Source organism: Haemaphysalis longicornis, unplaced genomic scaffold (assembly GCF_048455015.1).
Source record: "Haemaphysalis longicornis isolate Haplotype H1 unplaced genomic scaffold, Haemaphysalis longicornis Haplotype H1 scaffold_1, whole genome shotgun sequence".
Taxonomy (NCBI): domain Eukaryota; kingdom Metazoa; phylum Arthropoda; class Arachnida; order Ixodida; family Ixodidae; genus Haemaphysalis; species Haemaphysalis longicornis.
The window spans coordinates 342245254-342266322 of record NW_027526203.1 but is presented as its reverse complement, the minus strand read 5'-3'; the positions used below and the strand labels follow the sequence as shown (position 1 = coordinate 342266322).

The following is a 21069-nucleotide window of genomic DNA, read 5'->3' as shown; positions in this document are numbered from 1 at the left end:
TACCGCGGCGATCCAATAGCTGACATTCCCTACTTGACCACACCACTTGACTTCACGCGACTGTATACACTGCATGGATACATGGGCCTCATCATCGTTCCCTCCTGACCTCATCCGCGAAGCGAACATTTTCATGTTCATCTAATAAAGTTTCCTTATCATCCCCTCATACTTCCTCATGTATGCCCTGTGGCAAAATAAACGTTAGAAAAAGGTCGAGTCAGTGGAAGACCGCCGACTCGATGGAGAGACGTATTGAAAAAAATTACGCCCACCTCCCCTCGCGGGAACCCTGGTGTGATGCGACGCTGAGGGGGTTCAAGCGCAAGCGGAGAGCAACCGTCGATCGAAAGGCCGCCGGAGAGCGGCACACCGGTTATATTCTAGGCACTATATATGCGCAGCGCGCCCAAAGGAGAGGAAACCGCGGAGAGAGAGAGTACTGCACATGCGCAGCACCGCACGCAGCGCCACCCACCGGCGCTGGGCCGCCCACGCTCTCACCTGGGCACGCGCCGGAGCCAGTGCGTCCGCGGCTATGACGCAACACAATCCAACACAAGCCACTTTAATCAAATTCAATCCAAATCCAATCCAAGCCAAGCCAAGCCAAGCCAAGCCCAGCCAATCCAATCGAATCCAATCGAATCCAATCCAATGCCCCTCGCGAGAGAGTGTTCGCTATCAGAGAGGAGAGCGGGAGAGTGGCTGCGGACAACGGACGCACGCGGACAACAACGGACGCACGCAGGAAAAACAGGGCCGCCGACAAGAGATGCTCTGAGCGTCGCATCTAAAATGCGGGCCAAATAGGATTGATTCGGGCAGCATAAAACAAGATCAACTTGAGGTGAATGGGAGAGGACTGCGCCCTGCAGTGGACATAGATATGATGGCGACGGCGATCATGATGATGGCGATGGTGAGAGAGAGAGAGTAAACTTTATTAAAAAAAAAGAGCCAAGTGTTCGGTTTCCTCAGTCCAGGACCCTATTGGAGCTAAGGCCCCTAAAATTTTAGTTGGAGCGTCCAGCCGTCTCAGCCCAGTGAATCAGCCGAAGCTGTTCTTCGACGCTCGAGCTGGCCAGTTCTCCCTCCCACTGCTCAACCGAGGGGTTAGAAATCGCGAAAAGTGAGGGGTTGAACCACCATGTGGTATAGAGTGCAGGGCGCTTTGCAGAATCGACACTGGGGGTCGTATTGCGTAGGCCAGATGAAGTGCACCTTGCTCGGATGGGGAAATGTGTTCGTTTGCAGGAGACGCCAGTAGCGCTCCTCTTTCTTGCTGAGAGAGGGATGTGCAGGGGGAAGCGTAAGCCGGGCTAGCCTGTAGTATTGCGTCACCTCCTGGATTGATGTCAAGGGGATGGCCGTCTCCAGCTAACTCTATCGCGGCGCTCCGCTGGTTGACCTCGAGCAGTCTCGTGGGCAAAGACATTGCTACGGAGAGAAGTGTGAGCCGGTGTCCAGACAACCGATACCCTTTTCTTTGGAGGGTTCTGGCTCAAGATCTTCATTGCGGTGTGTGAGATGCGGCCTTCGAGGTAGCTCCTACACGCTGACTAAGAATCCGTGATGATTACTTCCGCAGGTGTTTCCGTTATCGCTCTTCGACCTGTAGCGCCGTTACTTTCGTGAGAGTGAGGCTCGTGACGTGGCTGTCTATCTTCGTTACGGTCGCCACTAAGGCTCCGCGTCTTGCATAACCTGCGGCGTCCATGTAGTGAACTTTTTCGTTGGAGCCATATTTTTTCTCCAGGGCTCTAACTCGCGCCTCTCTCCGTCCCTCGTGGAGCTGCGGGTGCATGTTTCTTGGCAAAGGGGCCACTGTGATGTTTTGGCGCAGTTCGCCAGGGATATTTTCCGTGGATTCTAGAGGGCGATCATGGATGTTCATGCCCAGTCTCAGTAGAAAGGCCCTGCCTGCATCCGTTCTTGATAGCCGGTAGCGCTGACTGAGCAGGTGGCCCTCAATCAGCTCATCCACAGTGTTGTTGTTTGTACACCTTTCGCAAGAGCGTATTCAACTTGTTCTTCTCAGTCTTAGTAAAGCATAGGGCGTCACATAGGTGAACCTTGAGACAACGAATGCCTGGAGAAGTCTAAGTGGTAAGCCTCCTTCATGCCTTTGACCGTGATCCGCTGAAGCATGTGAGCAATCTGTCTACTTGCGCTTTCCAAATTCCTTATCATCGTGGTGTTTGCGCTATCTGCTTGGAAAATCATGCCTAGAATTTTGATTTGCGGAAACGGGGTTATGGTGGCACCGTCCAGCATGATGTGCATTGAAGGTGCATCGGCTCGCCTACAGCCTTTACTGCGCACTAGGAGTAGTTCTGATTTCTCTGGGGCGCACGAGAGTCCACAGTTCTTGGAATACTTGTTCACCGCATCAGCCGCCATTTGGAGGCGGTCCTCCATCTCCCCGACCGAGCCCACACCGGTCCACACAGTGATATCGTCGGCGTAAGGACCATGGTGTAAGTTGGGGATTGACGCCAGTTGTTCAGGCAGGCCGATGAGGGCAATATTGAAGAGGAGGGGGGCAGGACCGCTCCTTGGGACGTGCCGCGTCCGCCGGTGCGAATAGGTTTTGTTTGAAAGTCTCCAATCTTGAGGGTGGCTTGGCGTCCGGAGAGAAAGTCCCTGACGTAGGTGTACGTGCGGGTTCCACGTCCGAGTTCATTGAAATTAGTCAGTATGGCTTTGTGAGTGACGTTGTCAAAGGCCACTTTTAAATCAAGCGTCAGGATTGCCTTAGTTGTGTGTCTGATGGCGCTATCTAGCTTTGTGATTTGGTGCTGACCTGGCGTGGTATTTCGGCGGATTTTCTGAAGCGCTGCTTTCAGCACAGCCGTGGTAATGGGCGCATTGTTGGGAATGAGCATCCCACTGTTTCCTCCGAGGTTGGGAATGACTATCCCAAGGCGGTTGCCAGGTTGTGACTCGCATCCAGCTCGTCACCGAGGGTGGGAATCAGCCATCCCGACGCTGTCTCCGCTGTTGCGACTGGCTACCCGAGCGCAGTCACCGGTGTAGCGATGTTGCCTTGCTCCGTCCGCTATCGACGCGGCGCAGAGCCGAGCGAAGTTCTCGGGCCGACGAAAACTTGAAGTAACATTTATATACAGTATGTACAGGGTAAGCAAACGTTACATAACTCGCACAAAGGCGACAGCACCCCTTTCACTCGGTGCTTCCGAAGAGACTGGTGCCGGAGAGAAGCCGCCGAGGAAAGCCGACGATGAGAGCCTCCGCGCTTCTTTTATAGCCCGGGAAGTTCGTTGTGGCCCCAAGAAGTTCGAAATGCTCCAATCAGGGCTCTCGCTGCCTGAAGTTTGAATTCCGACGAATGGTAGCGAAGCGGTGAGTCAGCTGCGCCGCCAATGGGGAAAGGGAGAGCGATGCCGCCGCCGTCTCCGTGACCTCGCCTCCGGGCGTAGCGACATGCCCTTGTTTGGGACGTTCTCCGCTGAGGGATTCGGCCGCACTGCAGTGTTTCGAGATGCAGGAGTCGGCCGCGCCGCAGCGTTTCGAGATGCAGGAGTCGGCCGCGCCGCAGCGACAAAGGGAGAGGCGTGACTCAGCCTCGCTGTCGGCGCGTCGCCTCGTGCAACGCCTTTGGGCCAGGCGCTCTGGCACAACAGCACCCCCGCCGCCAGACAATGCGCCGTGAAGACGAGCTGCCTCCACGTGGCTCGGATGCTGGGCGCGCTCGTTCGCCAGGCTCATCCAGGTACACCTCCAGTGCTCCGGGAAAGGGCGGCTCCACCAAGTTCCTCTCCTTGAACAGGTACCAGCTGCCAGGTCCGGATCACAGGTACCTCGCCGTGCTGCCCAGGTGTCTCGACCAGTTTCGTCCGGCTCCTTCGGTCTGTCCTCAGCACCGGTTGCTCATCGTTCTGGAGCTTGCAAAGAACCGACCGACAACAGGCAACACCCAGCGCAAGCAAGCACCCTCTGTCCTCTGTCAGAACACCAGACTCTAAAGCGTGACAAACTCTCCTAGCTAAGTATCTATCCCAAATTTGGACCCTCTACACCAAAAGGCCCATGCGGGACGTAAAACTCTTAAAAGAAGAACTCACACTAAGTGTCAAACGTAACACACGAACTTAAATGATAACTAAGGTTGATTACTTGAAATCACGCGGTGCGGAAATAATCAACTGAGGCAGCAAATGAGGGCAATAATTTTGCTCCCACCTACCTGCTACGCTAAAATCTACTCACGAAGAGACAAAACGAAAGACACGGGGACGACGAACGCAGCCTTACTTAGAACGCACGGCTTAGTGCGTCTGAGTTACCGGCTACATAGCACGCAAACTTGTGCACTGCCGACACGACGCAGCCACATTGCTTTACGGAAGTACTGTAAGCCTCTTCCCGACAAGTTGGCTTGCGACTTACAAACTGGTCGTTCCCGGCCGTTCGCATCCTCTGGGCATAGTACAACTTCCATGCCACGATCGCTCGATCGAACTGAACAACGAACCTTTCGAAAAGTCGGGGACCGTTAGAACTGGCTCCTCGCTCAAGGCTCGTTTCTGTGCCCTTTCCACCTTAACTGGCTCTTCTGAGAGCGTCAGTCAAAGGACTAGCCAGTGTGGAGTAATCTCTCACATACGCTTAGCCATATCCAGTCAAACCCTAGAAGTCCTTACCTCTCTGACTTAGTCGTTGGTCAGCGATAGCTTACGACTGCGGCCACTTAACGACTGACGGTCTTCGTCGGCCGCGCTACCACCGCCACATGCCTTAGTTACGTCACTTTGGCGCAACCTATGTGACACTGACTGTTTGACTGATAGTCCTGCTTCTTTGAGCCTGCTCAGCACGACTCTAAGACGACATGCTCCTACCCAGCGCGTACTCTGACAGGCCACGAAACACCGATCCATTAGTTTCGACTCAAAAGGCCACACGGCGCGCGTTTGATACCGAAGCTCAACATGACGGGACGGACTGTCCGAACGGGGAAACTAAGAACGCAGCCTTAGAACTAGCTCTTCCCCACAGGCTAGTTTCGTTATTCGAAACGCGTTCTCTTTCCCCGGTCATATACAAGCCTCGCAAAGCTGACGCCCGTAATCTCGCGCGGAGCTGACTTCAAGGCCAACATAGCGGCCGGCACGCATGCCTCCCAATCGCGTTTCCGCTCAAAGCAGAAAGCTCCGAACGTTCGCTTTCGCCCTGTGCGTCTTCGCTCCACTGGCCTGAAATGCGGGTGAAAGTGTCCCACCTTGCTTTCAAGCAAGTCATCGCGAACTGGGGACAACATCGAGTTCGCCTCGCAACGCTCGGCCACCTGGGTTTCCCTGCCGATGGGGATGACGCAACCCGCTTCGGCCGTCGGCGGCTCCACTAAGCTACTGCCAGAGCTCTCGGTCCGCTTGCCGCTCGGCCTTCGTTGCTCGCGCGTCTCTCGTGTCCCGCTCGCAGGCTTAGCCACAACATCGCCCGCGTTAGAGCTCACACCCGAAGGAACACCTTCTGTTTCCGGGGGCTCTAGCGGCTTCGTCCGGCTAGCCTCGCTGTCCAAAGTATCCCGCGAAACCTCGCTATCTCGCGCACTGAGCGCGATCCTGTTGGAAGCCGTCTCTGAGGCATCCGCTGATTCTGAGCGTTCTGCCGAGATCGTTGAACCCGAGACCGACACCTGAACTCGATCAGCGGACTCGTACGGCCCTCTATCGGACGTCTCAGTAAGTGCGTTATCTACTTTAGGTACGCCATTGCTCTCCGAGACGGCGGTACAGTCTCTGTCAACTTCATTCGCTACGAGTCGACTGCACTTCTCTCTCGGCAGCGCTTCGACCTTGAGCTCGTCTTCGCGTAACGGCTGATCGGAAAACGGTGACAACGTACTCTTCGTGTCGCCCGGCTCCGTTTCTCCACCGAAAAGTTTCACGCAACCCCGTTCTGCTGCTGGCGGTTCCACTAGCCTACAGCGAGAGTTCTCGGTCGGCTCGCAGTTCGAGTTACGTTGCTCGGCGTCCTTTCGCGTCTCGCTCGCCGGGGAAGAGTCAAGTTTCTCCGAGAGCTTCCCCGCTTGCGAACTCGAAAGTGCCATGCCCTGTGCCATGCACTGGCCACTGCTCGCGGCCTGTGCGCGCGTTTCGAAATCTTTATTTCGAAGCGGCTTCTCTGCCTCCGCGCCGTTCTCGCCTTCCTGGTTCGCTTCTCTGTCCAAGAATACGAGTGCGGTCGCTTCGCGTTTGGCCTGGGACGCTCCGTCTTCGGGCCCTGACCTCTCAACAACGAACGGCGGCCGTTGGTCCTGACTTCTCGGACCGCTCGCCTGAATCGTTGGACAAGTCACGCTAGGCGCCAGCGAACCCTGCCGGAGCTCCGACTCTAGCCTCATCAACTCGAGCTGCCTTTCGGCTTCCCGTTTCTGCCTTTTGGCTGCCCGTTCCTGCCTTTCGGCCTCCTCGCGCTCACGGCGCTCTTTCTTTTCGGCTTCCTCGCGCTCACGGCGCTCTTTGATTTCAGCCCTGGCCTCATTGACTTCCTCAGCCGTTACGTTCTCCTTCCGCATGATCTCAAGGATCGCATGCTTCCGTTTCGCACGGCCTAAGTCAAGGCTCAGCTCCTCGCAAATTTCGATGAGTTCCTTCACTTTAAGGTCCTCCATCGTTTGCACTGGCCTCTTGCTGCTTACCCGCTTTAGAATTCCCTTGCCGTTCCTATACTACCGAGTTACTAGTAAGGCACGCGCAAGTAATTCTCTACGCTCTTTTGTTTACCTCTCGGCACTAGCTTTGGTTTCAATGCACTTTCTCTAGGCTTGAAACACTCAAAGCTATACACAGTGCTTCACCCAGCCCTTCTCTAAACTACCATAACCTGTGCTAGAGAAGTCTGGTGAACTGAGAGAAAACGTCGAGCGCTTACCACACCAGGTAGTAGCCGTTGCCGGTCGATCCCGCAGCTGCCATCCACTGTTGGGAATGAGCATCCCACTGTTTCCTCCGAGGTTGGGAATGACTATCCCAAGGCGGTTGCCAGGTTGTGACTCGCATCCAGCTCGTCACCGAGGGTGGGAATCAGCCATCCCGACGCTGTCTCCGCTGTTGCGACTGGCTACCCGAGCGCAGTCACCGGTGTAGCGATGTTGCCTTGCTCCGTCCGCTATCGACGCGGCGCAGAGCCGAGCGAAGTTCTCGGGCCGACGAAAACTTGAAGTAACATTTATATACAGTATGTACAGGGTAAGCAAACGTTACATAACTCGCACAAAGGCGACAGCACCCCTTTCACTCGGTGCTTCCGAAGAGACTGGTGCCGGAGAGAAGCCGCCGAGGAAAGCCGACGATGAGAGCCTCCGCGCTTCTTTTATAGCCCGGGAAGTTCGTTGTGGCCCCAAGAAGTTCGAAATGCTCCAATCAGGGCTCTCGCTGCCTGAAGTTTGAATTCCGACGAATGGTAGCGAAGCGGTGAGTCAGCTGCGCCGCCAATGGGGAAAGGGAGAGCGATGCCGCCGCCGTCTCCGTGACCTCGCCTCCGGGCGTAGCGACATGCCCTTGTTTGGGACGTTCTCCGCTGAGGGATTCGGCCGCACTGCAGTGTTTCGAGATGCAGGAGTCGGCCGCGCCGCAGCGTTTCGAGATGCAGGAGTCGGCCGCGCCGCAGCGACAAAGGGAGAGGCGTGACTCAGCCTCGCTGTCGGCGCGTCGCCTCGTGCAACGCCTTTGGGCCAGGCGCTCTGGCACAACAGCATCCACTGGCGGGTTTGGATATCCCGTGTAATCAGGGGCCGCACAATGGGGGTACGTGGGCAGGTATTTCTGCTGCTGTTTGCCGAGCAGATCCTCTTCCGATCCCTTGAACTTGTGTACAATGGTCTGAATTATCTCGGAAGTCACGCTTTCGCCTTTTGCAGGATCAAGGAGGTACCTCAGCAGTTTCCAGGTTTTGGATGCGCTGAGGGTCCCCCGTAGCCCATCGCAGAGCTGAAGCTAGTTTTTATTGCAGAGCTTCGCTGCTTATTTTGAGGCTTACTCAGAGAGTGCGGCTACTCTCTTTTTAAGTTTCTTGTTGTGGCGCTGCCGCTTCCACCTCCCGATGAGGCGGCGGCGGGCCTCCCACATGTGTAACAACTTGGGGTCAACACTTGGGGTCAACGTTACGGATTTAATATCTATTCGAATTGATGAAACCCAATCATTAATGTTCTCTATTTCTGAGGTAGATTAGATCGCCTGATGCTCCCGGAACTTCGTCCAGTCTACGATTCAGGCTACACCAGTTTGTACTCGGTACTCCTCCCCTTCGACAGCGGTAACTATAACTGCGTGGTAACTACCAAGGTACTCCCCGGTGTTTTCCCACGTGGCTTGAGAGAGGTTTCGCCCAAACGTGAGATCCGAGCACGTGTCTCTGGGAACACTATTGCCCAGTCTGATAGGTGCAGTCCATTTGGTAAGGAGCGTGAGCTCTTGCTCTTCAATGGAAGCCATGAGTTCGTTTCCTCGCCTATTTGAGTAGTGGTATCCTCATACCGGGTGGGCTGCGTTGAAGTCGCCTAAAACTAGCAAGGGGCATGCGTCAGCCATCTCTACTGCTTGCTGTATCATTCTGCGGAGCTCTGACAGCTTCCTCTTTGGCCTGCAGTATAGGTTAAGAATAAAAAGTAAAAATATTGCTGCGCGTTTAAGCATTTGCATCGAAACGTTTCACGCATTAACGAAAGTGGGGCGGATGCGCCACGAGCGCCTACTAGTGGTAGCAGCAGTTATCAAAAAGACATCCCCCTCGCGAGGGGCACGATCAAATGCACAGCATTTCCGAGGGGGTGCGCCGGCAAGTCGTATCTCTTGATTGCGGGACCCGTGTCGCCATCTTTTGGAGGCGCGGGACAACTTGTGGCGCTTTCGAAACAAACGAGAAATGAGTGAAGGATATAAGGCGCGTTCGGTGCGTCGAAATGTGTGTCGGTTTCGTGGCTCGGTCGGTAGGGCGCCGGGCACCTTGCGTTCCGCCCGCGGCGTCATGGGTTCGAAACCGGGCGCCGGAAACTGTTATTTTATTTCTTCCTGGCTGCGGACTACGACAAGGCGCGCATGCGGACTAAGACAAGGCACGCCAACGCCGCGTGACATTGTGAGTTACTAAAATGCTATGCATTTAAAAATGCTATTTCCTTTCCCGGGTTTACGAGGTATCAGCTCTGTTAGAGTTCCCTCCCTTCCGGATGGCCGTAGCGTGCGTTGCACTGCCGTTACTCTCTTGCTGACAAGCGTGTTAGTGTCACCCCGTTCCGGGTCACCGTGTGTGACGCAGCCAGGGGGTCTGGCATACCAGTTGACTTCTTGCATTGCGATCACATCCGGTTTGTCTATGTACGACTCAATGTACTGTGAGAGTGTCCCAAGTTTTTCTTTGATGCTTCTTTCGTTCCATTGCCACACTATAAGTTTTTGCTCTTGCCACCCCTTGCGGCTATCCATGAATAGGTCGAGTGAGGTCTGCGTGGTCATGAGTATCTTGCGAGGACGGACGAAGATATGGCTCCTCCCTACGTGAAGTTCGCGCCGCTGATGCGCTTTGTCTTTCCAGTGCGTCTAATCTGCTTAACATAAGGCCGATGGACTGTTGGAGTTTAGCCATGCCATCCGTCATGGTTTGCGCCACTTCATTTAGCTTGCCGGTCAGCTTCTCCTTTCCCCCTGTTGTCTGCATCTCTGGCGTCTCACTGTGTCTTGGCGTGTCATTCTGCTTGTTATTATTGTCTATCTTGCGCCGCTTCTCCGCTCCTCCACTCGTTTCCGGGGAGGTTGGTTTAGCCTGTGAGGCAACCTGAGCGATTGTAGCTCTAAGAATTGTAATTTATTTTTTAAGGGCTTCTATTTGCGACTGCAGCTTATTGCATTCTTCACATTGGGGTTTAGGGGGTGGAGCTGTGCGAAGGACAACGTGAGACCCGCTCACCTGTGAAGTTCCGGAAGCTTGGGCCCTCAAATGTACTCTGTCGCTCTCAGCATCCGCGGCTGGTCGGGACCTGGATCTGGAGTGGGATCTGGAACGGTCCCGGGTCTCGTGCCTGGAGCCTTCAGTTCTGTGTTTGGCGCGGGACCTTGATCGCCTCTCAGCTGCCGTCGTGCACCTTTCCAGCTACGGTCATGGTCTGCGAGGGCTAGAGCGAGATGATGATCTCAGTCTTGACCAGTCGTCGAACGAGACGAAGTGTTCAGATCTGCCCTTCGATGCTCCTCTTCTGCCACTTGAGTGCTCCATACTCTTCTCCCAAGCCTTGCGCCGGAGGATGTATGATTCGCGAAGACGTTTGGGGCATTCTCTACACCCTGTGATGTGGTCGCCATTGCAGAGGTCGCATTTCGGGTTGCCTCGGTGGTTCAGCGCTGAGTCTTGCACGCCGCACCTCTTACAGGTGCGGATTCCGACGTTAACGCATACCTCTGCTCTATGTCCTGTGCAGGGGCAGTAGGGGCAATATGCAATGGTCTTCTTTCGATGAAGCGTTTCATCTCGACGCCCTTCTAATAAATGTAGAAGGGGAACTTACGCCCTTGTACAGCAATGACAACAGAGCCCGACTTTCCCAGGCGGAAGCAACTCAGGGATTCATATCCTGGACACGAAATGTTTTCCAAGACTTGCTTCATTGTGTACTGTGTTGGTATGCCGCGAATGACACCTTTGCATGAATCGTAAGGTGAGAGACCATAGAGATTCACCGGGTGGACCCTTCCTTGGACGGTGAGCTGAGTAATCTGGCTTTGGGCTTTTGCTGCTTGTTGGTGTGGCGTGCTGATAATTAGAATGTTCTGCTTCTCGTCGATGTGGACCCGGATTTCAGCTTCCCTCCATGACAGGTGGGATGCGTTGAGAATGCTCTGCCATAAGTGCCGGGCTGACTAAGCCGAGGCCGAGCCCGTTCTTTGGGCGCATCACGACAGCGGTTTCGGCCTAGACGCTTCCCGCCGTGGATTTAAGGCTGGCTTCGTTGAAGTAGAGTCCTGTTGTTGCTTAGTAGTTGCAGCGTTGGCCTTGTTTCTCCGTTTCGCCGACTTGCTCATTACTTCTATCCACTTGTCCCACTTGTCGTCGACATTAGAATTTTCTCCTTCGTTGCAGCAATCTTGCGTCTCCATCTCGTCATCTCGTGCCCCGTGCTCGCCGGGGACAGCGCACACAGCTTCGGCTGCCGCGTTCGTGCCCGCAACGCGCTCCATTCCCGTGGCAGGCGCCGAGCACCGGGGTTAGATTTAGCGCGGTGGCGTCCTCTTCGAATTGTCAAATCGTTGCAAAAAATGAACTCATGAGCTTGAGAGTTGGTTCCGCGTGATCCTGGTAGCTTCGCGAAAACGTTCTTGTCTGCACTGCTGAAAACTGAGACTGATACTGAGCTCATGCGAGACACGTCTGTTCTATGCAATGGCACGTGCCCACCCGGCGATGATGATTCCCCAGCTGTTTTGTTGGTCGCACCGACTTCATGTTGCTGCTTATTAAGTTTTCATGTCTGACTTCTCACCCCTCTCTGCCCTCCGCTTTGCCTCTGCATTTTAACCGCTTATTTTAATGGAAATATTGACGGCGAAATTTTCGCCTTTTCGTGTTCAGGTTGAAAAGAACCGCTCATGGAGACAGGCGAGCGTAACGAAGTTTGAATGTAGTAGAAACCAGCGGTAAACGCAGGACACAGAAGAAAACGACGGGACAACAGCTTGTCCCCGTCCTTTTCTTGTGTGTCCGGTGTTTACCGCTGTTTTTTATTACATTCAAACATGTACCAACTAGCCCAGTCCAACGCCTTGGTTACGAAGTTCGCGCGCCCCTCACCAATTTCGTTGGGTTCGCCACTGAAGGCGACGCCTTTTACTGCGCCTCTGGTGGTAAGTGACTCCTTGAGCGGCCCGGTACGAAAAATCTTTCGTGCTTTTTTTGTTTGTTTATTTTTTGGTTCTTTGTTTGCTTGTTAGCTTGTTTGTTTTTGTTTGTTTGTTTGTTTGCTTACTTGCTTGTTTGTTTGTTTGTTTGTTTGTTTGTTTGTTTGTTTGTTTGTTTGTTTGTTTGTTTGTTTGTTTGTTTGTTTGTTTGTTTGTTTGTTTGTTTGTTTGTTTGTTTGTTTGTTTGTTTCTCAGACATGGCAGAGAAATCGGCTTGTTGACAATTTCTGATCGCCCAGACAATCTCCGAACGTCGAACGGTGCTCCAGACGCTCACCAAGAACATGCCCAAGTTATTATGCAGACGTGCGATATGTTGTTTATACTGCATCTCAAAAGCCTATATATCATTTCCCTGCATCCTACACATCCTTCCCCCTGGTATCGGGCCATTTTGCAACGACTGTGGGAAGAAGCCCTCTGCCATGCAGGCCCGGACGCCAGTACTCACTGTTCGAGGTCGTGGATGAGCACCTCACTGGGGATGTCTCTTCGGTGCAGCTGGTCCAGGAAGTGGCGCTGCCTGTCTGGCGACACGCTGACGTCCACGAAACGGTGCACACGGGACGGCTCCAGCCAGAAGTCCAACTGCGACGTCCCATCACGTTACTGAATACGCATGGACCCCTTCATGGGCGTGTTCCACTTATGTGCAGACATGTGCCGCGTATGTGAGGGTGGTCTTAGTGCACTGCGTATTCTTAACTTGCAACAAAGATTCATGGGACTCTGAAGTGTATTCGTCTGAACCTTATTTGTTGCTGCATGGTTTAGTTCAACTGCAATGGGCACAAGAACATTCATACATCACTGGCGGCCGCCACGCCAACGATATACCATGATGATGTCGCACTGAATTGCAGTATATTTTTATGCTACCTAAGCACTGAGAATGCTAATTGTCCATTTAATGGCTAATGTGGACCTTTGGTCTACTCGCGCACAGGTTTTAAAGGTGAAACATGCCAGCCACACGGTAACCTTTGCCCTGCTTCCTTGCCAGTGCGTCGTCATGGCCGACTTGACCAAATCGACGGCGTGGATGGTGGAGGGAAACAGCCCTTTCGAACGCACTCCTGTGAAATCAAAATGCATGTAAGCGGCAAAAAAGCAAAAAAAATGAAAAAGCAAGGCCCTGATCCGAACCGTTCCACGCATTGTAGGTGAAAGGCATCGAATCAGGGGCGTATAGCCAGAATTTCTTTTCGGGGGGAGTCGGAGGGGGGGGGGGGGTATGGGTTACGAAGAGGTTGAAGTTGGTCAAAAGGAACACTAGCAATCTCCTACACGCTTCCGAAAACGATTGTGGAGGGCGGGTTGGGGGAGGGGGGGTTCTGGTGGTTCGATTTTCGGATTCAACTATCCCTCCTTGCTCCAGTTGCTTGAAGGCAACTGCATGTGTGACCTCGTTAGTATCCCGTAGCCGATTGTGTCGCATGAAACGGTGACTCGAGTCCTCCCACAGACTGTATGGTTGGTTTTCTTTTTAACGAATTATTTTCTGTTGACTGAAGATTCAAAGCAAAGAAAGTCTAATAGGCAGACGAAGGGTCGGATTCACATTTAAGCTGTCATCACGGGGGGAAGCGACCTAGCCTGAAGCGAATCTTCAGCCATGCCCAAGGATTTTAAGCGGTAGTTGTTAACCCAGTACTCGGCATAGGATGTATTGTTTATGCCGCGAAATTCAGCAGCGCTTGGATGGCCGCAGCGCAGGCTGGTCTCTTGCCTGGGTCTACTCCAGTCACGCGTAGGAGCACAGCGGTCAATCGCAAAGTTGCCCTTTTTTTCCGGGCAGGCGCCCTCACTGACTCAGATGGGCAGTAGCGAGGGTATTCCCATATTAACCCGTAACTGTTGTTTCGCCGATAGCTTCCCCCTTCAAGTCATGGAAGCATGTTAGTCGATGTGCTCTGAATACGGCCGTTCCAAATAATAACAAGAAATCATTTAGACGCACTTTAATCAAAACATTGCCAAATCACTCGACGACGCTGTATCTTCAGGTCGTTTTCAAAAGAGAACAGCTGACGCCAGGCCGTCCAGTTACGCCGCATGATCTTCCTCGGAGTTTTTAACGCGATAGCGTTATGAGGCTGATTTTAACAGCTAAGCTGTTTAGCAAGTCATAATTTTTCCTGTACGCGGTTAAAAATACCATGAAAATGCTGAGCGTGCCCCCGTGAGCACGTGCCTCGCCCCGACTACCCGGCCGTTAAAAAACCAATAAAATGCCGAGCAACCGCGTGTACGCGCCTCACGGCGGCTGCCCAGCATCTCCGGCGCACGTTTGTCAAGCCAAGCACAATCACTTAAGGAGATTGGCCAAAAAATAAAAAGAACGCCAGTGTCCCCCGCAGTCGTGGCAACACTTGCTCGGAACGAGGAAGACACGTCATAGCGTATGCCCCTCCGAGGTGATGCCCAATGATTATCCCTTCCAAAAAAATGAAGGGAGCTCACACTTGTAGCAACAATGATGGAGTAAAGGTCGTTGCGGCAGCGAAGAAGAAGCGAATCGGCTGCAATCGGGGACTTAACCGTCATGATGGTTGTGAAGGTTGCGCACAGCTTCGCTACCTTCAAGTCTTTCGCGTTAGTGTGAGCTTCCTTGCATTTTAAATGCAGAGCATTTCTTAGCCTCGCCTCTTCCTGCGTCGGACGGCGTCCACAGCTCCGCGTCCGCAGCAGGTGCGCCTCTCTTCCTTCCCTCCTCTCTCTCAACAGCAGCTGGCGCGCGCATGCGTCGTAGTCAGCCCGTTCGCTCCGTCACGGTCTCGGCGTAACAGGTGCGTGATAGCAGCGCGGTGGGGCGTGGAAGGGCGCGCGCTGCTTGCGCATGCGCGCTCTCCCCCCCGTACTGCTCTCCCTCTACTGCGCGCGCTGCAAATTTAAAGCGGCTAGCGGTCACTCGTGCTTCAGTCACTGCGTTGCTCCTTCCTTCCTTGGTTAACGCTCGCTCCACCCTAACGCGACTTTACTCTCCTCTCTCTACCCCAAACCAACACCAACGACACTACGACCCAACTACCCACCCTAACGCGACTTTACGCGGCGTTAAACGACCCCCAATGCTCTGCATTTACTCGAGTTCCCCTCGCGGGAAGGCGCGGGAATTTTTTTTTTAAGTGCAAATGCACTTCTTAAGCGACCCTGAATCACTCGTCCACCGTCCGTCCACCGCAGCTCAGCAACAGGTGTTATCGCGTCCTCCTCGCCCCTAGCAACGGCGCGGAGCGGAGGGAGAGCGTGTGTAGCAACGGCGCGATGACGTAGTGCGCTCGCCTGATGTCGCGCGCTCTCGCATTTCACCGCGCGAGGTGCGGCGCAGTTCAGTCTAGCGGGCGCCTCCGTCGAGGTCGGTCGCCGGTTCCCCAGTCTAGATGGATTTTTGTGAATGCCAGAGTTGATCACAAGGGGGTGATAATGTAACTAACTCCCGTATTCTGAGTCCCTCCTCCACTCGAGCCTCCGCTCGAGAGGACCCTTGAAAGCGAGTTTCGGTTTCATAAACTAACCTCCACTCGAGTGTCTCCTCCAACGGAGGAGCAGCTCGGCGATTTGGAGGAGCCGCTCACGATTTGGAGGAGCAACTCCAAGGTGTCGTCTGTGCTACCTTGAAGCAGCCCTCCAGTACTATTTTCAAGATGGCCGCCTACTCTCCTCTCGGTTCGAGCCGGCTGTGCTCGCTCGCCTCTTTTCCGGAGCATGTATCCTGCATTGACGAGGCATATAATGAAGGTTCAAGGGATTTCCGCACCGTGAATTTGCCATGTCAGCGCATAAGGTACTGGCTGAATACGCTTGAGCACTTCAGCAAGGGCGAATTCGTGTCGCGCCGAGCTGCCGAGCCAAACGCCAGCAACCGCGGCCACCCACTACTCCCTGCGTTCCGGCTGCTGGTTACGTTGCGATGTTATGGCGCCGGGACATTTCAAGTTGTGATGGGTGCCGTCGTCAACGTTTCGCCGCCGACAATCCGCGTCGTCAGGCGTTGGTTGGAACTCGTAATTCGAAGCGTCGTGATGTTTTCTGCGACGGCGGGCGAGCTCCGAGATATCTGCGCGGACTTGTCTTTATCCTCGCAATGACAAGGTTGTCGCTGTCATGTACCGAAAGTCATCGCTCTGTAATGAAGGTGTCACACTAACCTATGACACGGCTACCGTAAGCTGCTTACAGTGCGTATGAAGCAGACGATCGCCGTATGGAAGCGAGCGAGCGTGTCGTCTGCTCCAAAGCCCAGTTTTCTTTTTTTATTTTTTCTTCGAGCCGCCTGCGCTGCGAGGCTCCGCCCCTCTCCAAGTGCCCGTCGCTTTGTGCTGGCCTGCTACCTCGCGCTTGCGTGCTGTCGAAGGGGTACATTTCTACCGGGTTCACCGTGGTGCCTGTAAAATTACACACGCACTACTTTGTAATTTGAACATTATATCGGCTTTGAGCTGCCGATAGTGTCGTGAACCGAAAATAACAAATAATTAGGCGCTCACTGTGTCGGCAATTCCGGTCTATGATATGCGCTCGTCACGCATGGAAGCAAACCGCCCTATACCTCCAGCCCTTCCGCTGACATATCGTTATCTTGGCTCTCATCCGGAGGGGGGGCCCTGAAACTTATATAGTAATCGATAGGATCAGAAAGAACAGGAGACACAACGGGATACGTGGAGACATGGAGCAGCGTGCACAAAAACAAAACAGATTTATCGTCTGCTACCGAAGTGTGTGTGCAGTGTGGCCAGACCAGAAAACAGTTATTTCTAGTTGTGTCCACCTGGTTCATGTTATTTTCGTGCTCCTGTCAACCATACGAACTAATGTTTCTTAAAATAGCTGTATAATTACTTAACAAAAAATAAAAACATTAAAAGTTATATTTCTTAGGCGTACTTTCATGCCTTGAATAAAAAAATTGCCATAACCTCGCCCCCAGATGCCTTTCGCTGCTCCTCCGAAACTGCGATCTCGAGGGTCCCTCCAAACGAAGGATTTCCTCGGAGGGTCGGCGTCACCACGTTTATGAAATGCCTGGAGACCTTGAGTGGAGGTGTTGCCCTATCCTCCACTCAACGGAGTGGAGGAAGCACTTTGAGTGAAGGAGGGATTCAGAATACGGGGGTAAGAGGCGAATGCCAACACAGTTCAACATAGCCCCCCTCATAGCATCAACCGTGCATTCGCACTTCCCCATGCTCCCCCTCGGGGAAATGCGGGTGAATTTTTTCGATTTCCCCCGTGGCTGCTAGCCGTCCGTTATCAGCCGGGCTCATCACGCGTCTGCGGAAATACGTCATCGTCAGCATTCTGTAACCTACGACTGAGGCAGCGAGATTAGAGGGCACACCTGAATTTGGAATATGGCACAGTGGCAACTGAAGTGCGGAAAGGAGGACAATGATACTACGGCGGAAACGAAACATTGATTTATTATGAGGTTTAAAGGGACTCTAAATAGTGGAAATAAGTTGGCCTGTATCGGTAGATTACGGGGCCGAGAATCTAAATACACCATTCTAGCGACCAGCAGTTTTTAACGAGGCAGAAAACGCCAGAAACGTGAAAACAGGCGACGACGCCTCGTACGCTTTTGGGTACTACGGTTTGTGACGTCACAAACGTTTCCAAGGGCGAGAGGTCATTGGAGAAGCATCTATAAATGTTTTCCTGACATAAACAGCCCTTCGGTGGTTGAGCACGTGAAATAAATGTAAATGAAAACTTCCCCTGAGCTGATCTTATTTACAAACACAGACGACAGCTCCAATACATAGCTTGCACTGACGTCACTGTAGCGGCCATCTTGGAGCACCGCTTGCACGGTGGAAGGCCGTGAACTTATCTCCCCCTCCGATCTCGAGTACCACTGGGAAAGCGGAGAGCAGTACTCCAGAAAGGGCTGTGGGGACGTCACATGCAAGCTAGGTATACATTGCGAGAAAGGCTGCTTTCCTCACGCTTCAGAGTCGGCCATCATGCTTTCAGTTTCGTTTTGGAAAAGCATTGGTGCGCGATTAGCAAAGTCAATAACCTACCACGGTGAACTCCCGAGTTTTTGCAGGCAATATTCCCGGCAGGAAGCGGCAAAATGAACAAGATGCACTGCACCTAATCCGTTCTAATCGGTTATAATCCGTTCTCCGCGCGCGGATTGCTGTCGGGTGGTATAAAGCATGCCCGCGCCCGGTTCGAACCTTATCGCCCGTGAAAGGTTAGGGTACTTACTGATTTTATTGATTCATTTTGGAGTTGATTGATTGTAGGGTTTAACGCGCCGGCGCTACACAGACGATGAGACGTGCCGCATTGGAGGTCTCCAGATAAATTTTTACCACCTGGGGATCTTTAAGAAATCTTGAACACACGGGTATTTTTGCTTTTCGCCTCCATCGGGGCTGCGCAGTGACAAGATAAATTTCTTAGTCATTTGACCGTGTTCTTCTTTTCTATTTATATGTCCCGTTGTTGTCATTAAAATTCAGTCGTAAGTAGCGCTGGTCCTCGTCTCCCGCACCCTGTGTTTTCTTTGCTGTGCTTGGAGTTATAATGGAGGGTCAACTAGCTCGTACCCATGTTGAATCAGAAAAGCGGCTGCCGCGGGCGGGAATTGAACCCGCGTCCTTGGGCTCAGCAGTACAACGCCATAGCCACTGAGCCACCGCGGCGGGTCTAAGGTACTTACTGCAGGGGTTATCCGAACGATCCTATCTTGTGAATCTCCGTTCGCTACGGGCCGCTGTTGATAAATAACCCGTAAATCGTGCACGCGTAGCTGTACGCCGGATCCGAGCCTCACCCACGAGGACTACTCGAGACATGTGAGGGAAGCGAGCATGTATTTCACGCCAGGTTGGCGCGTCGCGTGACAGAAGAGAATATGAGATGGACGTGATCGCCAGACGAGGTGAGATGAAGGCTCCCGCTTGAGCGACGCATAGCCGAGCAGTCGCGCTTGCACGATATCTAAAACGGCGCTTGTCGCATCTTTGCTCGCGGTCGGCGTGATGGGGTCTGGGTGTCCTGTGTAGGCGACCACACCGGCCGCTGGAGCGGGGAAAAGCATTTCTTGTTCCGGGGAAGAACCGAACCCGCATCCTTGCGCTGAGCAGCGCCACGCCTTACCCACTGAGCCACCGTGGCATGTTTTTCACCTGAACTGATGCCGGCACCAACATGGGGTCACCTAACTAAAACAAGGCACAAAAGATTAACGCCAGTCTCTCAGAAATCAACGAAGGAATTGATTATGAGCAGAAACGAACGAAAATAAAACCCACTCATCATCATCGTCATCATCATTATTATCATCCTGGTTGGGCCCGCTGCAGGACGAAAGCCTCTTTTTAGTTCCGCGGCTCAGACTTGAGCTGCAGAATAAAGTTTCATCTCTCTCTCTCTCTCTCTCTCCTTAATGGAGCCATGAAGACGTAAAAAACAGAAGTTTGGTTCATTCAAAAGATTGCCTCGTTAGAATCATATTGACACCACTTTTAACGTAAACTTCGCTCAAATAAGCTACATAATTAGGAAAAAAAGGAAAGGCCATGCGACCCACTCGCTCATTTCCCGCAGCTGAATCTATGACGTTATACCAGCCAGCTCTGCGATTGGCGGGAGCTGGCAAAAGCAAACGCAAATTAGGCACAGCTTATAAGCTTGCTTTAAATTTAGGTCAAATTCTTTTAAAAGCAGTAGGAATGGTGGGACCGACAGTGGAAGTTACGAAAGCACACATAAACATAGAAGTACCGATGAGTACTGCTGTTGGTACTGCGTGAACTATGTTTGGTTTAGCTACACAGGACCGCGGGGTTTTAGGGTAGTTTTAGACGACACTGGCCGATTGACGTAAGCAACGCTGTCTTACGTGACCATCATTTTCGAACGAGCACTCTCTTTCACGAAACGATTATTTTCTCCCTGAACAAAAACAAGCCAGGTTCAAATACGGTCAAAAACAAACCAGAGGCAGAAACCGGCTTGCCACGGTATGGTGGCGCCATCTAGGTTCACTAACGGTAAACAAGGCTTTCCAATCGGCTGCAGAGCGTTCGGTTCCGGTGATGTCATTGGAGAGTACGAAAACACACGATTTAGAGGGAAAATCAAAATTTTAACATAAATTGATTAATTTCTAGGTGGATAAAACATCGTTTGCACCCTGACAAGCACTGGGGACACTATAAAACACGAAATCTTTCGAATAGAACCAACTTGTAATTTGTCTTCATGGCTCCTTCAAGATATCCTGCTACGTTTATCGAGTGCTAGCTGGGTCCACCCTTTCCCCCTAATTTCCCCCTCCCCCCGCCTTCCTCCGCCAATAGACCGTAAAAGCAATATGTGTCGGCCGAGGACGTAGCGATGAGCTACAAAACCACAGTATATTCGGTCTTAGAAGAATTTTCAAACTACCTTTAGAGAGATCGGCCAAGATTGGCAAAAAAATGCGCGCCAATCCACCCTGTGAAGGTGGTTAGAAAGCGAACTTAAACGACACCTACAACGATTACCCATGCGACGACACTTGAATTCACACACGTGGCTCTACAAAGAGTGAAACCAGAGTCAAGTGAAATGCACTTAACCACACCCTTTATTACTTGAAAGAGATATAAGTTAAATCAGTGCATGATTCATGAACGGTGGTTGGTTGAGTGGTATTGGTGAAGCACGAGTGGAAACGCTTTTTTTATAAAATTAAACGAAGCTCAAACCCGGTGTTAGACGATCTCACCTCTCTGTTTCTGCCGCCGACTACGGAGGCGACGAGATCGGCGTCAGAGACGGAGAAGTGAGATGCCATGCGTTGGTGTGAGCTTCCTTTCATTTTATAACTCCTAGCCCGTGCGTAAGGTGCGCACATGGCGTGTACACGTGCCGTGGACGGAGCGCACAGTGCTGCGAGAGGTCGCGTGACGCTATCACGTGGCATTAAGCGAAGACGTAGGGAGTAAACCCGCAGATGTGCTCGGTGAGTGTTACGTATTTATCTCCCGTCTCCGCGTGGGCTCCTAACTCAATCGGTAAGACGAACGGCTCTCGCACCGTTTCTCTATTCGTTCCAGGTTCGATTCCTTGCCGTGCCAGTAACTTCTTTTATTTGTTCACGGGAGGTTTCTGTTGACACCAACGGTCGCTACAGAACCCTTGG

At 52.7% G+C, this 21069-nt stretch overlaps 1 protein-coding gene and 1 non-coding gene across 3 annotated transcripts in view; both read right to left on the bottom strand.

Moving 5' to 3' along the window:
• LOC144153196 (carboxypeptidase B-like) overlaps positions 1-21069 on the bottom strand; it is a 57469-nt gene that overhangs the window by 19642 nt on the left and 16758 nt on the right. For both annotated transcript variants that reach the window (XM_077684860.1, XM_077684854.1), the window contains exon 3: positions 12370-12506. In XM_077684860.1, coding sequence (XP_077540986.1) covers positions 12370-12506 — 137 coding nt within the window. The remainder of the gene's footprint in view (positions 1-12369; positions 12507-21069) is intronic.
• Positions 18508-18580, bottom strand: Trnas-gcu (transfer RNA serine (anticodon GCU)). Its single transcript has one exon. It is a non-coding gene; the product is annotated as a tRNA-Ser (tRNA).